The following is a 21,042-nucleotide window of genomic DNA, read 5'->3' as shown; positions in this document are numbered from 1 at the left end:
TTATGTGTTATCAGTCATCAGAGAAACCAAATCAAGGCCACGGGAGATGCCACATCACTCCCACTTGGCCAGGGCAGCTGTAACCCAAGAGGCAGCTCCCTAGCACTGAGGAGGAGGCAGGGACCCCCCACCCCCGCACTGCTGGAGGAGGGGACAAAACAGTGAGGCAGCCACGCTGGAAAACACACTAGTGGCTCGTTGGAAGTTTCCGCGTAGAGAAACCCTATGACCCAGCAACCCCACTCCCAGACGGGCTGGTTTCCTCACACCACCTCTGACAACCGGTGTGAGGGAGCTGTTTTCCCGGCTGGGGGGCCTACGATTCAGGGCAGTTCTGATACGAACAGCCCGGGGTTAGCTCAAGCCCCAGGTTCAAGGGCTCAGATCTGTCCCCACTTCGATGCCAACAACGAGCCCCAGGCCACCTATACTTCTGACAAAATGGCTCTAGAAATCGGGGTTCCCACAAAAACCTCCTCCAGTTGGCTAATTTACTGGAGCAGCTCACAGAACTCAGGCAAAAGCTATATTCACGTTTACTGGTTTGTTATAAAGGATACAGCTGAGGCACAGCCAAATGAAAGAGACACACAGGTCAAGGCATGGGGTGGGACTCAGCCACACCACCCTCTCTGCGCATCCAGGTGTCCAGCAACCCGGGAGATCTCCGAACTCCACTGTTGGGGATTTTTATGAAGGTCCCATTATGGAGACACTGGTGATTAACTCAACTTCCAGCCCTCCCTTCCCTGGCTCCAGGCAGGAGGTGGGGCAGAAGGTTCCAACCGTCTAGCCCTGCCTGGGTCATCCTGGCTACCAGCCCCCATCCTGAAGCTCTCTAATAGACTCCCAGCCCGCTAACCACCTCATTCGCATACCAAAGACACACTGTCACACAGGAAATTTCAAGTGTTTTAGGAAGTCTGTGCCAGGACTCAGGGACAAAGACCAAATATGTATTTCTTATTAAGCCACACTAGGTATACACTCCAGAAAAAATAACATACGCCCACACAAAACTCACAGTAAGTTATACATGGGAGCCAAACGGTGGGAGCCCAGCAAATGCCCATCAACTGATGAGCGGATACACAGATGCGGTATGGACCCTGCAGTGAGTTACGGAGGCAGCACGGACACCTGCTACAGCCCAGGTGACCCCTGAAAACAGGATGCTCCCTGAGAGCAGCCAGACAGAAAACAGCATATTGCATGATTCTGCTTATTTGGAATGTCCAGAAGAGACAAACCGATAGAGAAAGAATAGAGATTGGGCAGATTAATAAATTAATAAAAGTTTAAATTAATAAAAAATAAGAGCCTCATTGAGAACAGAGTCGGGAGGGCAGCAGGGGGCGCTCTCACACCTTACAACTGGTCCCTTGCGGCCCCACCAGGGAGAGATCCCGGCAGGTCCCCACTGCACCTCTCGCGCCGGACCGCCCCAGCAGGAGGAAGGAAGGCGCTCCTGCTCCCCCGAGGGCCCGGCCCGAGAGAGGCGATGCAGCCAATGAGAAGCCACGACACTTCCAACTCCCAGTCTGCTCCAACAGGCTTCTAGCTTACAACAGCCCTCCCGGCTCCCCCTTACCTCTATAAAAGCAACCTCTTTGTTCTCCAGACTTGCGGAGGGTTCACAGTAGCTCGCTCGTCCCAAGCTGTAATTCTCTGCTTTTCCCCAGTAACCCCATTTTTGCTGGTGAAATTGTGCACTCCGGTGACGAGTCATACGGAACCCAGGTTACGTGCCAGTAAAGCTGGTACAAACGGGGGGGGGGGGGGGGGGAGGAGCGGTACACCCACCGCACCCACCCAACAAAGTTTCTATAAAGTTTGAAATAAACAAGGGAAGGCCATGGACAGCAGCACAGGGTCACGCTGCTGAAGATGAGCCCAGCACGCGAGGACAGCTCCCCCTGCCCCGTACAAGCCTGCGGGTCCAAAATCACAGCTTGACCGCCCTGCCCCAGGGGACAGCAGGAGGCACATGTGCCCCGACTCCTCGGCAGCGTGTGCCCGGGGGTGAGGAGCCGGCACAGCTGTCAGTAGGAGTGGTGCTTTACTCTCCACAGCAGCCTCAAGCCTTCAAATTTGTCAGCCACCCAGAGCCCGGAGCCCAGAACCTGCCGTTCCCCGAAAGCCTCCGCCTCCGACAAAGCCCGACGGGCTTCGACAGGTCCCTGGCCGAGAAACCTGCTAGGTCTCCCCTTCAGACGGCCGCACAAGTGGGTGCGCTCCACCAGGCACCTCGCTGAACACCAGCTCTCCGTCTATAACAATAAATCCCGAGTCATGTGGCCAAGGCTCAGTCTGCCCTACGCGCTGACAGCAGAGTGGTGCCATCGCTGTGGGCACAGAGATGTCCCTGTCATCCTACCTTGCGGTGACACAGGGTCGAGACAGCAGATCAGACCTGGTTTCAACAGCCTTCGTGGAAGCCCAGCATCTCTCCCCGGGACTGGGGGAGCTCCTGGGCCCCAGACGCTCCCAGGTGGCCGCCGGCCTGGCGAGCGCTCGGAGGCGGACAGCACAGACAAGCAGCTTCATCTAGTAGTAAGTCTGCCCCGATGCCGGCAGCAGGTGCATTAGCAGCCTCCGGTCCTGGCTCCCCAGTGGGCCTGCCCCCCAGAGCCCTCCCTATAGGACGGCAGGGCCCCCTCTCCCGGCAGCCTCCTCCTGGGGCTGCCCCTCCTCCGGCCACACTCAAACTGGCGGTTCTCCTTCCGGAAGCGTCTCACACGATGCTTCCCTGCAACCCCAGTGATGCAAGGAATTCATGGCTCCGCCTGAAGTCACCGGCTTGGCTCTTCCCTGAGCAAAAGAGGGAGGGCGACAACCGGCAGGCAGTGTGCCCGTTCCTGAGGAAGAACGCATTAGGTGGGGCCAGGAGGCGGAGGGGAAGCGGCCCCACGTCAGTTACAGACGCCAGCGGACCACCACCCAGGAGCCACCGCAGGGGGGGGGGGGGCCTTCCACGGAACAAGATGCGCTCAGCATCTTCGGGGACGAGGTGACCCGCCCCCACACCTCAGCCAATGAGAAGCTGTCATCACTCTGAGCTCTCGCTCACCAACTGGCTTCCCCCCTTCCCCGGAGGTACCGCTCCTCTCCTGTTTGTGGGGCTTGCCCCTGGCTTTGTCACAGCTTGCTTGTCCCAAATGGCAATTCTCTGCTTTCCCAAATAAACCCACGTATGCTCACAAAACAAGTGAATTTTTGATTTTCATTTATTTTTTTAAAAGAATTTATTTATTTGACAGAGAGATCACAAGTAGGCAGAGAGGCAGGTGGCCGGGGGGGGGGGGGGGCGGGGGGGCGCAGACTTCCTGCTGAGCAAAGAGCCCCAATGTGGGGCTCGATCCCAGGGCTCCATCCCAGGACCCTGAGATCATGACCTGAGCTGAAGGCAGAGGCTTTAACCCACTGAGCCACCCAGGCGCCCCGACTTTTTTATTTTTAAGGTTATCCTTACTTGGTGATCAGAAGTGGGATCCCAGGGGGACCCCCAACAACTCCGAGGCTGGCGGACACACAGGCAGCGACACCCCCAAGGCCTCCTGGGTTCACTGCTTTCTTGCTGACCAGGGACTGCGAGGGCAAGTTTTCTCCTGCATCTCGGGCTCCACCAACCTTGGGTCTGAGCTCCCCCGGCTTTATCCAAGATCTATTTTAGGATTTTGGCCTTTCCCTGAGAACTCACTCATTTGCCCTCTGGTCTGACTTCTGTTTGGAACCGGGCTGTTCCTGCTGAAAGAGTGCTGGGGAGGAATTTTTCCTTCCGCTCTACAGACAAACCTCTAAGAAATGGGATCCCAGTCATCAAAACTGGGGCACTGTCCCCCATCTCTGGGGCCATAGTTGGCTTTATGTTTAAAAACTATGGTCAGTGGCCATGATGGGGAACTCTTTGATCTCCCCAAACTTACTTTCTCAAGACTAAACTGGACAGCCAGGGCTCTGAGACTGTCAAAACTGAATGGGACACCTCTCTGGATTGCTGTTCTTGTCCAGGACCTGCGAACAACAAACAGCACGGTCATCTCTCGGCATCCTGTTGCCCCCGGCCCTGTGCATCACCGACGTCCGTCCCCAGAGAAGGCAAGTTTCTTCACTGCCTTTGATCTACGCAGTGTCTCTTCAGTATTCCAGGCAATAAGGAAAGCCGATTGGTCCTTTTGCTTTCACTTGGGAAGAACGTAAGTACGTCTGAATCACTCAGGGTTTTACAGATGGTCCTTACTTTTCACAAATCTTAAAAGCTAATTTGGATGATATAAAAATTGTCTGTGGGGGCGCCTGGTGGCTCAGTGGGTTGAGCCTCTGCCTTCGGCTCAGGTCATGATCTCGGGGTCCTGGGATTGAGTCCCGCATCCGGCTCTCTGCTCGGCAGGGAGCCTGCTTCCCTCTCTCTCTCTCTCTCTCTGCCTGCCTCTCTGCCTGCTTGTGATCTCTGACTGTCAAATAAATAAATAAAATCTTTAAAAAAAAAAAATTGTCTGTGGCCTCTACTTAGAACATGTAGATGACTTGCTTTTCCGCTGCTCTTCCCAAACCTCTTCACAAGGAGATGGCATCCGCCTCTTAATGCTTTTGGCCTTAAAGGGACATAAATTCCTCAAAGAAAAATTGCAGTTTGCTCAAATCCGTTTTTTTTTTTTAAAGATTTTATTTATTTATTTGACAGTCAGAGATCACAAGCAGGCAGAGAGGCAGGCAGAGAGAGAGAGAGGGAGAGAGGAGGAAGCAGGCTCCCTGCTAAGCAGAGAGCCCGATGCGGGGCTCCATCCCAGGACCCTGAGATCATGACCTGAGCCGAAGGCAGCGGCTTAACCCGCTGAGCCACCCAGGCGCCCCCAAATCCGGTTTGATACTAGAAAACCTGATCTCAGAACAAGAACTGCATTAGAACCCAGGTAGCGGTCCTGAACTCCCCAAAATCGAAAACCAATTACAAGGTTTTCTTGAATTCAAGGCTGGCCAGTCTTGTGGTTCAATGTCTACATGCTTTAGTAAGAAAAGGAAAAATCCAGGGCTCCTGGCTGGCTGAGTCAACAGAATGTGTGGCTCTTGATCTTGGGGACATGAGTTTAACCCCTACGTTGGGCACATAGAGCTACTGTAAATATGCAAATAAAAATTGTAAAAGTGAAAGAGCAGGAAGATACAACTTTGGGGACTTTAAGGAAGAGCCTAGGGGTGCCTGGGTGGCTAGGTGGATTGGGCCTCTGCCTTTGGCTCGGGTCGTGATCTCCGGGTCCTGGGATTGAGCCCCGGGTCGGGCTCTCTGCTCGGCGGGGAGCCTGCTTCCTCCTCTCTTTCTCTCTGCCTGCCTCTCTGCCTGCTTGTGATCTCTCTGTCCAATAAATAAATAAAAATCTTAAAAAAAAAAAAGAAAAGAAAAGAAAAAAAAAGGAAGAGCCTAGTAAGACCCCGGCCTCAGACATCTTAATTATGAATTTCGTTTTCTCCTCTGTGTAAATGAGAGTGAAGGGAACATCTTAAGAGTACACAACCACAGGGCGCCTGGGTGGCTCAGTGGGTTAAAGCCTCTGCCTTCGGCTCAGGTCATGATCCCAGGGTCCTGGGATCGAGCCCCGCGTTGGGCTCTCTCCTCAGCGGGAAGCCTGCTTCTCCCTCTGCCTCTCTGCCTACTTGTGATTTCTGTCAAATAAATAAATAAAATCTTAAAAAAAAAAAAAAAGAGTACACAACCACGAAAACACGGGGACCAGCATGGCCCCACGGGGTATTATGGCCAACAACCAGATCCTGTGGCCCAGGAAAATCCCCCGTGCCTCACAGCCATTCCTGCCACCAACTGCCCCGTTAGTGCAGAGCAATGAGGAGATGTTCGCAGGGTCCCCTCTAATATCCCTGCATGGTGACACCAGACCAGGGTAAAACCACGTGTATTTATACCGACAGCCCACACGCCACGGCTCATGACCTTGGAATGCTGGTTAGCGGTCTGGTTTCCTTACCTACAATGGGAATAGAATTAAAAATGGCTCCCATTGCTAAAACTTATCAGATGCCACACTTTTGCTGGCTGTTCTGGCTACAATTTAAGGCTCGTGGACATTCAGATGCAATTCCTTGGAGACCAAAGGAAACCACCTCACTGACATTTCCGCCAAAAATGAGGCTGTCAAGGAAACCCGGAAACAAATCCCTGTTGTGGTCCGAAATGATGTTGTTCCAAATGATAATATGGAAAAACCCAGAAACAAATCCCTGTTGTGGTCCGAAATGATGTTGTTCCAAATGATAATATGGAAAAACCAACAGGAGATAACCCAATAATTGGCCCCAGCGAAGGAAAAACAGTACTGGAAATCTAATCATTGTTGGCTCAATGAAAAGAGAGAACTCTGGTTTGGACCCAAAACCAAACTGAGCCTACCGGAAGTTCTAAAATTCCTACTACTTACCTCTGTACACGGGTTTACTGACAAAATTATAGTGTTCATGAACAATTAGCAGAGAAATTTGCTGGGGGGGAGAAATATTAACAAGGCTGCAAAAAGGGCTCACTTCACACACCTGTCCGAAGTACAATCTGCGGAAACCCCTTCACACGTATGGGTTGTACAAACACAACAAGATGTGGTAGTCACAATTCGCGTATTTTCTCACTGGCTTGAGCCTTTCCCTTATAGGCAGGCCACTGCTGCTTCTGTGGTTAAAATTCTGTTCAATAGGACGCCTGGAGGGGCTCAGTCCGTTAAGTGTCTGCCTTCGGCTCAGGTCACGATCCCGGGGTCCTGGGATCAAGTCCTGCATTGGGCTCCCTGCTCTATGGGGTCTGCTTCTCCCTCTACCCCTCCCCCTGCTTGTACTCTCTCAAATAAACAAAATCTTAAAAAGAAAAATTCTGTTCAAAAGGATGTCCCCACCTGAGTAACTCCTGTCAAACTTCACAGTGATCAGGAAACCCATTTTAACGGTCAGGCGCCTCGACGAGTCTGTGCTATTTGGCTAGTTTTAGAATACTATGCACACTCCTCAAGGTCAATCCTCAAGGTCAGTGAAACACAGGAAAGGCATTATGAAGATTCAATTGGCAAAAGCTGTAGAGACCTTCCAGACACCGTAGCCAAAAGCACTGCTCTTGGTTCTTCCAAATCTCTGACTGACCCCCTTTGGAACTTGTAGCCTCTCAGCCGTGGAGCCAAGTCGCAGGACATCTGGTGCCCTTGGCCCCTGGCTCCTCTGATCTGTAGTTGACAAAAGGAGATGCTTTCCAATATTTTAAAGTCCTAACTGCATCTGTTAAAAAAAAACAGGCTTTGGTACAGGGCACCCGGCTGGCTCAGTCGGTGATGTGTGTAACTCTTGATCTCAGGGTTGTAGGTTCAAGCTCCCACTGGGTGTAGAGATTACTTTTAAAAATAATATGTTTTTAAGAATTTAAAATAGGGGTGCCTGGGTGGCTCAGTCATTTGAGTGTCTGCCTTTGGCTCACGTCAAGGCCCCCGGAGAGTCTGCTTTTCCCTCTGCCCCTCACCCCACTCATGCTCTCTCACTCTTTCTCTAATAAATGAACAAAATCTTTTTAGAAGATAAAAATAAAAAATAACCATGTTTTGTAGACCAACCTTTTCACCATTCATTCCTAGGAGACACAGACCTTGTAACCCAAGATTTCGTCTGTTGGAAGACACACCTCCACAGAGACTCATCAACCTTCCTGGAAATGCCCTTCCCAGGCACTGCTCACCAGCCCTTGTGCCACCAAACTCCAACAGGACACATCTAGGTAAAGCACCTAACCCTGACCAGCTGGTGAACAACAGCACAGGCTTCCGGGCCATGAAGTCGATGACATCTGACGACACAGCTTTCCTGAGCAGTCCAAACCAGGCCTGGAAGCCCTCTCCACGCTGTCTGCCGCTACTCTTACTTTCATGGAAAGAAAATGCCCTCATCCGCATCTCCTCAGGCTCTTGGAAAAGGGGGAAAACTTTTTTTTTTTTATGGCCTTTTTCAGAAACAGCCTCATCATGATCCTGTGACAAATTAGTTTTTCACTTGCATTTTCTGAAGGATTAGAAGGTTCAGGAGTCACAAAAGTCTTTCATCTGAACGATTATTTGACTCTGAGTTCTTATCCAAATTCACGGTCTCTGATTTTGCAACCTTACAGGCTGTCTTATTGGATAACATTTGTTTTTGCAAACTGTTCTTTTAGATAATAATAGTGGGTTTCTTGGTTTTGTTTTTGTTTTTAAAGATTTTATTTTATTTATTTGACAGAGAGAGAGAGAGAGACAGAGAGAGAAGGAACACGAGCCAGGTGGTGGGGGGAGGAAGCAGGCTTCCCTCTGAGCAGGGAGCCCGATGCCGGGTTCCATCCCTGGACCCTTGGATCATGACTTGAGCCAAAGGCAGAGGCTTAACCCACTAAGCCACCCAGGCGCCCCAACAGTACTATTTTAATACACCTTTGAAGTTTTACTATTTTGGCAGAAAGCTCGTGTGCTATTTTGCTTCGCACTGCACTGTGTCTTCCCCAGCGTCCTGGGTTCCTTCAGCCTGTCCCGGTGCTGTGCACCAACCTGCTCTCCTCACCTGTCTCAGCGGGGACTTCCAGGAGGCACTTTCGGACCTCGAGTCCTGGTACAGAACCACCACACAATCTGGAATTGTTATGTTACTTCTTCTGTTGCATAAATATTTCCAGTTGTGTGGTTTGGTTGTGGGTCAGACTTTCGTAAAATGACGTACCCAGGAAGGAGATGATCTCCAACACTACAATCTTGATAAGATGTAGTAGAGATAGGAAGTGCCTGAGAGTCCACGCTCCTAACCTTCCTCGTTACTCAAATGTGGCCTTAAGTGGTTTCCAACTGCCATGTACTTCCCCTCCAATGTAGGACATGACAACCAGGAATAGTCCTTCCTGGCACTGAGAGATGAAACCACTGAATGAGGGAGGGCACACCTGGGGGGTTCAGTAGGGTAAGTATCTGCCTTCGGCTCAGGTCATGGTCCCAGAGTCCTGGGACGGAGCCCTGTGTCTTCTCCGTCTCCCTCTGTCTTTCCCCTGCTTGTGCACTCTCTCACTCTCTGTGAAATAAATAAATAAAATCTTAAATAAGGAGACCTGACTCTTCATCAAAGCTTGACCAAAACCAAAACAAAACAAAAGAGGGGTGCTGGGTGGCTCAGTCAGTTAAGCATCTGACTTGATTTCAGCTCATGTCAAGATCTCAGGGTCCTGGGATCAAGCCCTGAATTGGGCTCTGCACTGTGCAGAGACTCTGTCTGAGGATTCTCTCCCTCTGCTCCTCCCCTGCTCAAGCACTTTCTCTTGCTCTCTCTTTTTCTAATAACTACATAAATAAATAAACCTCTTTTAAAAACAATGGGGGTGCATGGGTAGCTCAGTCAGTTAGAGATCAATTCCTAATTTCAGCTCAGGTCATGAGCTCAGGATTGTGAGACAGACCCCTGCATCAGGCTCTGCACTGGGTGTGAGGCCCACATGAGATTCTCTCTCCCTCTCACTCTGCCCCTGCCCCACAAACAAAACAAAACAAAAGCGGCATGAAAATTAACAAGGTAAAACCAAGTGGAGTCAACAGGCTAGAAGGGGGACCATGCCATTCAACGTCAGTTCCAGGAAACACTGCCAATTACAGACTCCCAGACAAGGATCGTCAATAGGAAAGAATCATCAGCTAAAGGACCCCAACAGGAAAAGATGTACATTGAATTTTCTACAAAAAATCAACTATTCCTGTGGCTCAGCCAATGAGAAACTGTCACCACTTAGCCCTCATTCAGTACCACCCGTCCAGACTTCCGCCTTCTTCTCCATAAAATATTTTAGTATATGTGCTGCCGAAGCGAGCACCTTCTCCATAAAATAACGTTCCTCTCCTTTGTCTGTTGGACTTACGGTCTTTCCATAGCTTGTGTGTCCTGAATTGCAATTCTCTGATTTTCCTGAATAAACCCAGTTTTGCTGATAAAATAACTTTCCTTTTTAAAGTTAACAGGAGGACATGGGTGGGACTGTGAGCAGCATGGCCCAGATTCTCATCTCCAGGACTGGAAGCCTCTACCACCCACCAGGCTAGAACTGGTCTCCGGCAGGGGTGAGCAGCTCCACTGGGGGGTGAGGGTCCCTATATGGCAGGTGTCAGGAGAGCTGGGAGGCTGCCAACTAGCACGTGGGTTCTGGCAGCGGGGTGGCTGAGGAAAGTGGACACAAGAACAAGTGGAAAATTCCCATCCCTACTTCAGACAGTGGCTCGCCAGCTCTGATGGAGCACTGAGGAAATGCAGATTCCTGGGCCCCAGGTCCCCAAGATGCAAAACCAGTAGGTCTGGAGTAGAGACTCAAGAGGCTGTTGGTCTTTTCATTCCTTTTCTTTTTTTAAAGATGTTATTTACTGGGGACCTACGTGGCTCAGTCGGTTAAGTGTCTGCCTTCGGCTCAGGTCATGATCCCGGGGTCCAGGGACTGAGTCCCAAATCGGGCTACCTGCCCGGCGGGGAGCCTGCTTCTCCCTCTCCCCGTTTGTGCTCTCTCAAATAAAATCTTTTCAAATTTTTTAACATTTATTTTAGAGAGAAAAGGAGTGCAAGCAGGGGGAGAGGGAGATAATCTCCAGCAGACTGCCTGCTGAGCACAGAGCCCGACTGAGGGCTCCATCCCGGGACCCTGACATTACCGCCTGAGCCGAAACCAAGAGTCGGACATTTAGCCAACTGAGTCACCCAGGTCCCCCATCTTTTTATTCTTCATTGTGGAAAACATCACTTACAAGAGCAGAGAGAAGGAAATGAACCCGAGTCCCCACTAAACAGCCCCACTGGTCAAATCTGGTTTCAGATGATCGGTTTCCTCTCTGTTCCCACCCACTCCCCAGTTCCAGAGGAGTTTAAACAAATCTCAGACATCACAGCTTAGCATTTGTAAATATCTCAGCATTCCCTCTAAACCAGAAAGACTCCTTCTAAAAATAGAACCACAGGGGTGCCTGGGTGCCTCAGTCTTAAGCCTCTGCCTTTGGCTCAGGTCATGATCCCAGGGTCCTGGGATCGAGCCCCACATCGGGTCCTCTGCTCAGCAGGAAGCCTGCTTCTCCCTCTCCCACTCCCCCTGCTTGTGTTCCCTCTCTTGCTGTCTCTCTCTGTCAAATAAATAAATTAATTTTTAAAAGGTAGAACCACAAAACAATGATCTCACCTAAAATATAACATCAAATACCAAGTGAGTGTTCAGGTTTCCCCAGTGGCGTCCTAAAAGTTTTGAGATCCGCATGTGTGAACTGTCTTCACAATCACCAACAGCTGGAAAGACCCCAGGTGTTCCCAGACTGGCGGGAAACAAAGTGCAGGTAGCACAAGTGGGCAGTGAGAAGCAAGGAGGACGACACGCACTTGGCAGGTGGCGCTCACAAGCAGAGTGCCAGGTGCATGACTGCACCCATGCGAAATTCTAGAAAAGGCAGAAACCAGAGTGATAGAAAGCAGACCTGTTTACCAGGGTTCGGGGCTGGGACGGCCGCTGGGGGTGATGGAAACGCTCTGTGTCACAGTGGTGGTGGTAGTTCTGGGGGCGCATCTCGAATCCTGTGAGCAGTTCATTGTGTACACCATACCTTATAAGGTCGTTTTTCAAAAAAGCAGAACTACAGCGACCTCACCTTAAAAACCCTGGAAATTCCTTAGTATCTTTTAAGTTTCAAAGGACTAGCCAAGTTCCCCCCAAGTATCTCGCTAACGTTTTAAAGTCTGCATTTTGTTGATTTTCAACTTAAGTGTGATGTGCATGCCGAATACGTGCATTTGTAAGAGGCTTCCTCAGTTACAGGGATGTAGGTGGTCCGTGGGGGCGGGTGACCTTCTAATGCATCCCCCTCCCCAGGACGTCTCTGGCAGGGAGACGCAGGGGGCCTGGAGGCACACAGGGCAGTCCCCCGGGGCGGGGTCCCCCTGCAGGAGCCCCAGCGCCCGGCAGTGAACGTCCGTCCAAGGAGACCGGTGGAGTGGCGTCAGGGCGCCGGCAGGGGGAGCTCTCACACGCCGCGGCTCCGCGTCGCCTGCAGGGCCGCGGGGAAGGCAGCTCCGCAGGGCACCGGCTTTAGCTCTGCTGCGCCCGCCCCAGCACGAGGAAGAAAGCTTTCCCCTTCCCCTGGCAACAGCCCAGCCAGTGGGGGACTGTCACACGTCGGCCAATGAGAAGCCACTATACTCTGCACTCCCGGTTCGCTCCAATAGACTTCTTGTTCCTAAGGGCTCGGGAACGCCCCCTCTCCCATGTAAAACAGCATCCGATTCCTTTGTTCCCAGGCTTGCCCGTGCTTTTGCCGTAAGCCTCCTTGCCTGGCAGTTCCTGAATAACCTCCCCCTTTTTCTTTCTGGTGAAACGACTGGCAGCTTTCTTTTTAAGGTTAACAGGAGAAAGCAACTTCCGGCCCGACCGAAGCAGGGAGCTGGTAGCCTGTGGTGCCAAATCCTGGGCGATGCCAGGTTGCCTGGCCCACTTGCAGGGGGAGGCTGGGCGGTGGGGTGAGCAACAGCCTACCCAACCAGAGGCTCCTTGGGCTGCAATGGCTGCACCTTTTTCCAGGGCCTCCCTGTCCTAGCAAGAAGGGAGTCAGCACTGTGCATTGTTCTATAGAATGTTCCAGAACATTAGCTCAGGGTATGGTTTCTGTAAATCAGATTCGATGTTTTTATTAATTCCACTATAAACCCAAAGACCGAGTCCAAGGGGAAAAAATGTTAACCTGTTAACACACTAGAATTCAGGTCCTTTCCACTAACATTTTGGCGACTTGATGCGGGATCTACCAGAAGTTGTATCTCCTAGACGCCAGACACTACTCAAGGCATTCTCGGCCCAACAGTGAACAACGTCAATCCCTAACCTCAAGACGTTTCGGGGCAGATTTGTATCTAAGAGCATGCAAACAAAAAACGCCATGTAGACCTCACACACTTACCTGCAAATAAATGACTCCTAGATCACCTGCCCCGGGGGAAAGTCCGAACCAAGGTCCGCCCACATTAGCTATGGGGTTTGGGAGCCAACTGCAGTCAGTCCCCAAGGAGCTTCTGAAGCCTTAGGACATCCTTCCTCTCCCAGGCCTGCCATAATTCCCAGTTTCTACATGCCTCCACAACACTACACTGTCCCATAATGTAGCCACCAGTCACAGGACTATGTAGGTTTATATTTAAATAAACTTAAATGAATGCAATTAAAAATGCAGTTCCTCCCCGTGTGGCCACATTTCAGGCACTCAAGTGGCCAGTGACTATGGCTACCATATTGGACAGTGCAGACATGGAGGATTTCCATCAGCGTCCCACAAAGCCCTATTCTCCCACAACCTGTTATATGACATGTCCTTCAACTTTATTTCAACACACACTTGGGGGCTTCTGCTAGGGGCCCACACTGATGCCATGAATAAGCCTGACAACCAAATATAAACTTCAGCTTGGAAGGCAGGAAGAAAACCACAGCAACAGGGACACTGGCAGGGAATAATCTGCCAATAGCCTTCAGCTCCTGGTCAAGGTCCAAGGTTGGCCCTTGGCCAAGTCCTTAATCTCTAAGGGCCCCATTTCCCCTGTCACATGACAGAGCTGGACTGGGGGGCCTCTAAGGGTCCTTCCAGATCTGACCTTCTAGAACTCTGAGTCCCAACAAGGAAAAATGTAAATGGCTAACTAAACATTAACATTACTTAAGCCAAAGGAAATAAACCAAAATAACCAAAGGAAACATGCTCTTCTAAGATTTTAAATGCTGTCCCGGCACCTGCATCATAGGGCTGGATCGGAAAGAGGAGGAGACAGCACCCCACAGTGGTCTGACTGTCCAAAGTTCAGGTTCTCAAAGGTAAACTGTTCTCTTTGTGAGCTCACATTCCCCTTGTGAGCTCACTTTTATAACTGCCCAGGACTGCGCCAAGGATTTTAATCCCTAGAGCAGGCATTATCGGCTCCTGTTCGCAAAGAAGAGAGCTGAGGCCCAGCGAGGTTAAGGAACATGCCTAAGGCCACTCGCCTATAAGAGGCCGAGCTAGGATTCAAATTCAGGCCCCTCAGCCTCCTGAGCCAGTGTCCCACTTTGGGACAAAAAGAGCTTCCATTTACTTACAAGGTGCCAGCCATTCCAACAGGCACTAGATACACTTTCTTTAACACTCAGAACCACCCAGGAGAAAAATGGGACACTGGAAGGTCAGGCAGCTTCCAAACGGGGTGGAGGCAGCCTTCACTTAAGTAATGCTAATGTTTAGTTGGCAGATTACAGTTTTTCCTCATTGGTCTGCAGAGTTGGTTCTAACCATTGCCCTCCCCAACCTTTAGCGCCCCATCCCTTCAACACCACCTTCCAAACCGAGAGCATGTGACCACTCTTAATGATCTACTATAGTGGGGGTTCTGGCATCCTTCCCTGCTGGACTGTGAACCCCTGAAGCTGGGGACCAAATGTTCCGTGTCGGTCAGTGTCCCTCCGTGCCACTTTGCTCCCTGGAGGTGTCCAGTGAAACTCGTTAAATTCACAGGCTTGGCTGTCCCAGGCCAGGAGGCTCCTCTTTCAACGCAGGGTATCAGCTCAGATGTCCTTAAAGGGCTCCCTGCCCTGGTATGTCCACTCTCCAGTGTCCTGGAGCTTCTCTGGGCCAAACCCTTGTGACCATGGCCCTCTTCACAGCCCCGCCCCAACTCCCTTTGGCAGCTGAGCTGGGCACCTGCCACTCACCTCAGCCAGGCAGTCTGCCCACCTGTCCCAAGGCCATTCCAAGAAAATACGCAATTGTAAATATGCCAGAGCCGGCGCGGTACACATCCAAGGTAACAGAAAGCACACACACAGATGTGTAGATTGAAATCGGTATCTTCTTTTATAGTGGGGGGGTGTAGTGGAAAATCCACGGGTCTGGACACATACAACCTGGCAGGGGCTGCCCTCAGGCTCTTGTGGCTGGATGACCTTACCGAGACATTGGGGCTCCCAGAGCCTCAATTTCCTACTCCAATTTCCTTCCTCTCTTCACAGAGGTGAGACCCTGCCATCCTCCCTCCCAGGGAAGTTGGGCAAACCGAATGAGTCCAGAGATACACAAGCCCTCTGCAAATGCTGAATACCAAGGTCATTTGGCCAATACAAGGCAGAGCCTGATCCAGGGCCCTGATGCCAGGCCCATCCTTTACCCAACTCAGTTGCTTCTATTATTTTTGCCCTGGAACTCGGGAGTTGGTGCGGCCATGACCGCCACACAGCCAATAACAAAGGGAGCACAGCAAGGTTCTCCTTAAAAGTCTCCTCTCCCTAGAAAACGCAAAACTGACCTTGAGGTCAGAAAAGGCTTCTGACTGGGTCAGAAGTGAGATGGAATCAAGGCACCCCATGAATGCAGCACTTACTGTACACACCCAGCCACTGCCTTTTCCAGATGGATGTCAACATCCACAGGAAACCGATCTGGCTGGGACCCAAGTTCAGTGTGATGCCCAGCCTCCAAGCCTCAGGAACCAGCCCCATACCAGGAAGCAGCTCGCTCCTAGCGCGCACCAGGCAGGACAGCCCCGCTGCAGGCCCGGTCCTAGCGCGGCCTTCCCAGACTTCTTGCCCTTAACTCAGCTCCTCCCCAAATACCAGGGCGCTTGCTTCTGATTCTGCCCAAAGGGATGGAGAGTAACCTTGAGGCTGCCCTCCGCGCTCCAGCGGGAAATAAGCCAGCTCATGGTCTCCGTCTTCTCTGAGGGCTGCTATCTACCTCGGGCCCGTGGAGGAAGGTAGGGGTGGTCCGCTGCGAAGAACAACCCTGCGCCCCATTGTGTGAGATGCTTCCAGGCTCCACGGAGCAGTAAACCGTCATCAGGGTAGGGGATTTTCCGCTCTTCCAGTTAACACCGGCTTTCCGCGAAACCCGAGGCATCACGCTGAAGGGAATGCTCTCCTGCAGCCCCCGCCCACTCGGGTACCCACCCGGGGTCTCGCCGGGCGAGCTGGTTATCTGCGCCCCACCTCTGGGGGGATCAGGTGGGCGAGGCGCCACCGCCGGGAGAACGCCCTCGAATTAGGGGGGGCTCAACGAGAGCCGGGTAGGGGCTCCAGCGCGCTCCGGCACGGGCGGGGCGCGCGGCACCCGGCGCGGGGGATGCGCACCGACTCCGCCCGGAAGGGCGCCGCGCGGATTCCTCCCGCAAACGGCCTGCGTGGCCGCCGCGCCGCGCCGTCCCCGGGATACGCCAGGGGCCGCCGGCGCTGCGGAGTCCGAGGCGCATCCCGGCCGCGGCGGGCGGGCGGCGAGCCGGAGAAGCAGGGCCCGGCACCCGGCTGGGTTGGGGGCGATGGGGGGAGGCCGCGGAGGGGCGCTGGCCGGGGCGGGCCCGGGGCGGGCCCGGGCGCTGACTCGGCGACCTGGCCGCCCATCGCGCCGCGCGCCCCGCTTACCGGCAGATCTGGATGGCGGACGGGGTCTCGGCGGTGGGGCCTGACATGCCGGCGGCGACCGCGAGCGGCTAAAGGAGAGCGCAGGTGTCTGGCAGGCCTGGCGCGGAATGAATGAGCCCGGGCGGCGCCATGGAGGGGGAGGGAGGGGAGGGGCCATGGCGCCGGGGGCGGGGACTAGGCGCCGGCGACGAATCGAACGCGGCCTCCTGCGCCGGTCCCGCCCCCCAAGCGCCCCGCCCCCCCAGCCGCCGCCGGCTCCCCCGGCGTCCGGTTCTGGCTGCGGCTGGGCGCCGTGGGGCGCCGCTTCCAGAAGGTTCGGCGGCTGTTGGGCGGCGCCGAGGGGGGGCGGCTGCGTGGATCAGCATAGCCCCACGCGGCGCGTGTTCGTGCGGGGCGTTCCAGCCGCCCGCGCCCGGCCGTTGCGGGTCACAGCGCCCCGCGAGGCGGTCGGCGTGCGGCAGAGAGGCCTGCGGGGGTCCGCGTCCGGGTGTCGCCTTCTCGGATCAGCCATGACAGGAAACTGGAGGCGGTTTCCCGTAAAGGAGCCTTTACGGCCGAGCTACCGTGTGCGGTGCAGCGAGGCACGTGGGTGCGCGGAACCGGGAGCCCGGAACTGGGCATCTGTCTACACCGCCCGCTGCAAACCGCCGCGGGGTCCCTGCAGGAGGACCTCCCGGGGCGCGGAGCTTTGGCCTGGGGGCGTGCATGCTGCAGTAGGAACCCTAGAGATGCTGATCTGTGACGTTGCACGCCCTATGCTCCGCTGTGGGGTCCAGGTCAAGTCGGGGTCACAAAATACGCCCAAAATCCCCCAAGGAGGGGAAGGGTGATTGCCTTGCTAGAATTACGGAGAGCTTTTTACCCCGTGTGAGGTTCGCCTTTCTCCAGATTTGTTACAATGAACATAATTTGCTTTTGTAGTCAGATTTTTAGAAATCAAATGAAACCCACAGAACTCGAGCTCTTCGGTGAAATTTGAAAACCCATTTCATTTATTCCAAACTAAATAGCTCTGAAGGACTCGTGCCTCATCCTGGTCAGTCTGGCCTTCCCAGACCATGGAGGGAGCCCAGATCCCATCTGTGATCTAAGATTATTGCACTAGAGGGCGGGGCCCGGGGCGGGGAGTGGGAGTGATTATTGCACTAGAAATTTTGTTTTTAACCCTAGTTAACCACCACCTCTTCCCGTGATGGGTCCCAAACGGGATGGATTTCTTAGGATGGGAACCTAGGAGCAATAGCCAGCTTTAGGGTCTTAGCCAAAGCAATTTCCTTATCTGTTAATTGGGAGTAATACCTTTCTGACCTTCTGCATGAGAAATGAGGTAATGAAAGTAAGGGGCCTACCTCGTTAATAATCAGGGCCTTTCTTCCTCTTTTGTTCTCACCTTTCCTGCTCAAATGTTGTTTCTCCAGACAGCTCTTCCCAGGCCCTCAATGCAATAGAACAAGGATTTACAGGGGCCCTGCCCTGTGTGTACAGGTGGGAGCATTCCCACGAGGTTGGATACATTTTTGTTCTTCAAAAAGCTCCATATCTGATCGGGAGACAAATGGGACACAAAAAGCCTGGTTGTGACCACATGCTGAACGGAATTCCTAGACCAGGGAATGGGGCTGAATGGTTCAGGATTAAAGAGCCGCATCCTTCCCAGAGGGGGACGGGAAGATCTGGGGCGACATCTGTACCTTTGGGAAAGGGTGCGGCTCTGCTTTGGCCCAAGACAGTGTCTGTCAACCTTCTCCAAGTGACAGCTCGTCCAGTAACAGAGGGAGCCAGGGAACATAGTCTGTGTCCCGGTTCTGCAGAGCAGACTGCTCCGGGATTAACCACTTGTCAATGATTGCCAGTTGTTTATGCACTTGTCCGAAGTTCAAGGTCAGGGGGTGGGGGGTGGGATGTTCAAAGTCAGGGGGTGGGGGACAGTCCCGCAGCAAAAGCATCACGGATTGGCTTTACTACAGCGCCGCCGATGGATTTCCACTGCGCCCTCACCGTACAGTCCCCACCTTGCCACTCTGGGATTTTCTTTCTCCTGAAGCTGCTGGGCCATTTCTGTCCCTTTAAGCAAAACTTCTCAGAAGAACTGTTTATATATACATCCTCCGTCCTCTACTCCCGGTCCCATTCTCTTTTGAACCCATTCCATCCTGGGTTTTGTCTCTACAGCTCAGTTTATCAAGATCACTAATTCCTTCCAAGTTGTTAAACCCAGTAATCCGTTGTCAGAAGTCTCTTGAAACGCTTATTCCTTGCCTTCTGAGACGCCATTCGCTGTTATATTTCTGGCCACTTTGTTTGGCCTGCTCTGCTGGTCCTGCCCCAGCGGAGGCCCAGACCTCTCCCCTGAATTCTGGACACATGTGTCCTCTTGCCTGGACCACACGTTGCTGCAGGTGTGTGGTAAGCATCTCACATTCCCCCCGAAATTGCTGCTCTAGTCTTCCGCGCCAGTTTCTTCCTTCTTACTGCCTAAGCTAACAACTGAGGAGTCACCCAGGCCTCGTTTCTCGCCCAGGCCTCATCCAGCCCACCAGCAAATCCTGCCAGCTCTGCATTCAAAGTAAGTCTAGAATGTGCCCCGTCTCCCCATGGCATTCGAGAATCCACCCACACCTTCATCCACATGGCCTCATCTCTGCCCTCCCCATTGCTCGCTTAATCTCCACCCCTGTGACCCCTCAAAGGGTCCTTGACCACACCCTACCCCTCTTTCTTTACGCACCCCCCAAGACCCAGCCCTCACTTCCTTGGGTCTTTACTAAAATACCACCTATGAACGGGGCTTCCCCGGCCACCTGTCTAAAACTGTGGTTTTTCGGTCTCCCTACCTCTCTTCCTGACTTCTTTTTCCCATTAACTTTTTTTTTAAGATTGTATTTATTTATTTGACACAGAGTGGTAGAAAGAAAGAGCACAAGCAGGGGGAGGGGCAGGGAGAGGAAGAAGCAGGCTCTCCGCTGAGCAGGGAGCCCAATGCAGGTCTCCATTCCAAAACCCCAGGATCCTGCCTGACTCAAAGGCAGAAGTGCCTAATCAACTGAGCTTCCGGCGGCCCTACCCTTAACTCTTAATGCCACTTAGCATGGATTTTACTCATCTATTTATTGTGTCTCCCCGAACCAGAATCCAGAATGCCTGTTCCATGAGGGCAGGATTTATTTTGTTCATTGCTGTATGCCAAGCCCCTAGAAGAGTGCCTCACCTATAACAGGTGCTCAGGAAATATTTTACCAATGATCGACTCAACGGAGGTTTACAGCAATATACTGGACCACAGCAATTTGATTCATTTGCCTTAATTTCCCCATTCATTCTTTGGACTAGAAATGGTATCCAGGGCGCCTGGGTGGCTCAGTGGGTTAAGCCACTGCCTTCGGCTCAGGTCATGATCGCAGGGTCCTGGGATCGAGTCCTGCATCAGGCTCTCTGCTCAGCAGGGAGCTTGCTTCCCTCTCTCTCTCTCTCTGCCTGCCTCTGTCTACTGTGATCTCTCTCTGTCAAATAAATAAATAAAATCTTAAAAAAAAAAAAAGAGTTGGCCACTTACCCAACTGAGCCACCAGGTGCCCCTCACTTATATATTTTTGCACTGTTACCACCTAACCTCTTGACTATTTTTTTCAAGATTTTATTTATTTGACAGAAATCACAAGTAGGCAGAGTGGCAGGCAGAGAGAGGAAGGGAAGCAGGCTCCCTACTGAGCAGAGAGCCCGATGCGGGGCTCGACCCCAGGACCCTGGGATCATGACCTGAGCCGAAGGCAGAGGCTTAACCCCCTGACCCACCCAGGGGCCCCTAACCTCTTGACTATTTTATTATTCTTTTCAAGTCATCGTGGAGTATCACATGAAGCGACAGGGGCTCCCGTACGCTCTGATGGTGGAGACAGAAGCTGGGGCAGCCTCTTTGGAAAATAGCTGAAGATCATTGTTCAAGTTGGAAAGAGCTATAGCCTGTGACCCAGAAATCCTACTCCCGGGTGCCTTGCCAATATGTTGAACGTGAGGTCACCCAGATGGGCTTCGAAGAGGGTCACAGCAGCACTGTGATAACCCCGAACTGGACTCCAGTGTCGCGGGTACGCGACAAGCCCGTGCCATACTGACTAGTACAGCTAATGCCATTAAGCATAATAAATGTCATTCCTTAAACTGAAGATGTGGCTCTTGCATACGCTTGAATATATAACCTAGAGCGACGCAAGAGAAGAGGCCTAATAAACACGGGGCATGGGGCCCCCGAAACTGCTGGTGTGCAGATGAGCACCATTCACGTGCCCCGTGCCTGGAAAGGGGCGAGGCAGAGACAGGGCAACAGGCGGCCCTGGATGGGCAGAGAAGGTCTCCCAGGAAGTACACTCTGAGCCCCAAGTGTCCCCGTTGTTGCCTCCTTCACGTGGGAGAGCAGGGCCTCTGCGTAAATGCGGAGACCTTTCTGTAATCCTTTGCCCAGAAGTCAGACTAAGCTCACCCTGGGGAGTCTCAGCAGGCTGGCAGAGTCGAGAGAGAGTTTCTGAGCCTGGACGGACATGAGCTGCAGGCAGAGGAGGGAGGCGAATCAGAGAGGACGCACATCGTAGGGTCATCAGCCCGGGGCCTCG

General features: G+C 52.7%; 1 protein-coding gene across 6 annotated transcripts in view; it reads right to left on the bottom strand.

Moving 5' to 3' along the window:
- ACOT7 (acyl-CoA thioesterase 7) overlaps positions 1–16,916 on the bottom strand; it is a 96,987-nt gene extending 80,071 nt beyond the window's left edge. For 2 of the 6 annotated variants that reach the window (XM_047724979.1, XM_047724981.1), the window contains exon 1: positions 2,378–2,918. In XM_047724979.1, coding sequence (XP_047580935.1) covers positions 2,378–2,547 — 170 coding nt within the window. In that variant the 5' untranslated portion in view covers positions 2,548–2,918. Of the gene's footprint in view, positions 1–2,377; positions 2,931–16,435 lie in introns of those variants that run through there. The other 4 variants (XR_007126528.1, XM_047724975.1, XM_047724974.1 and 1 more) reach the window with 4 other exon arrangements.
- Positions 16,917–21,042: the final 4,126 nt, after the last annotated feature.

This window comes from Lutra lutra, chromosome 4, assembly GCF_902655055.1.
Source record: "Lutra lutra chromosome 4, mLutLut1.2, whole genome shotgun sequence".
NCBI classification, from domain to species: Eukaryota; Metazoa; Chordata; class Mammalia; order Carnivora; family Mustelidae; genus Lutra; species Lutra lutra.
The sequence above is the reverse complement of the archived record's forward strand: the minus strand, read 5'-3'. Positions and strand labels throughout refer to the sequence as shown.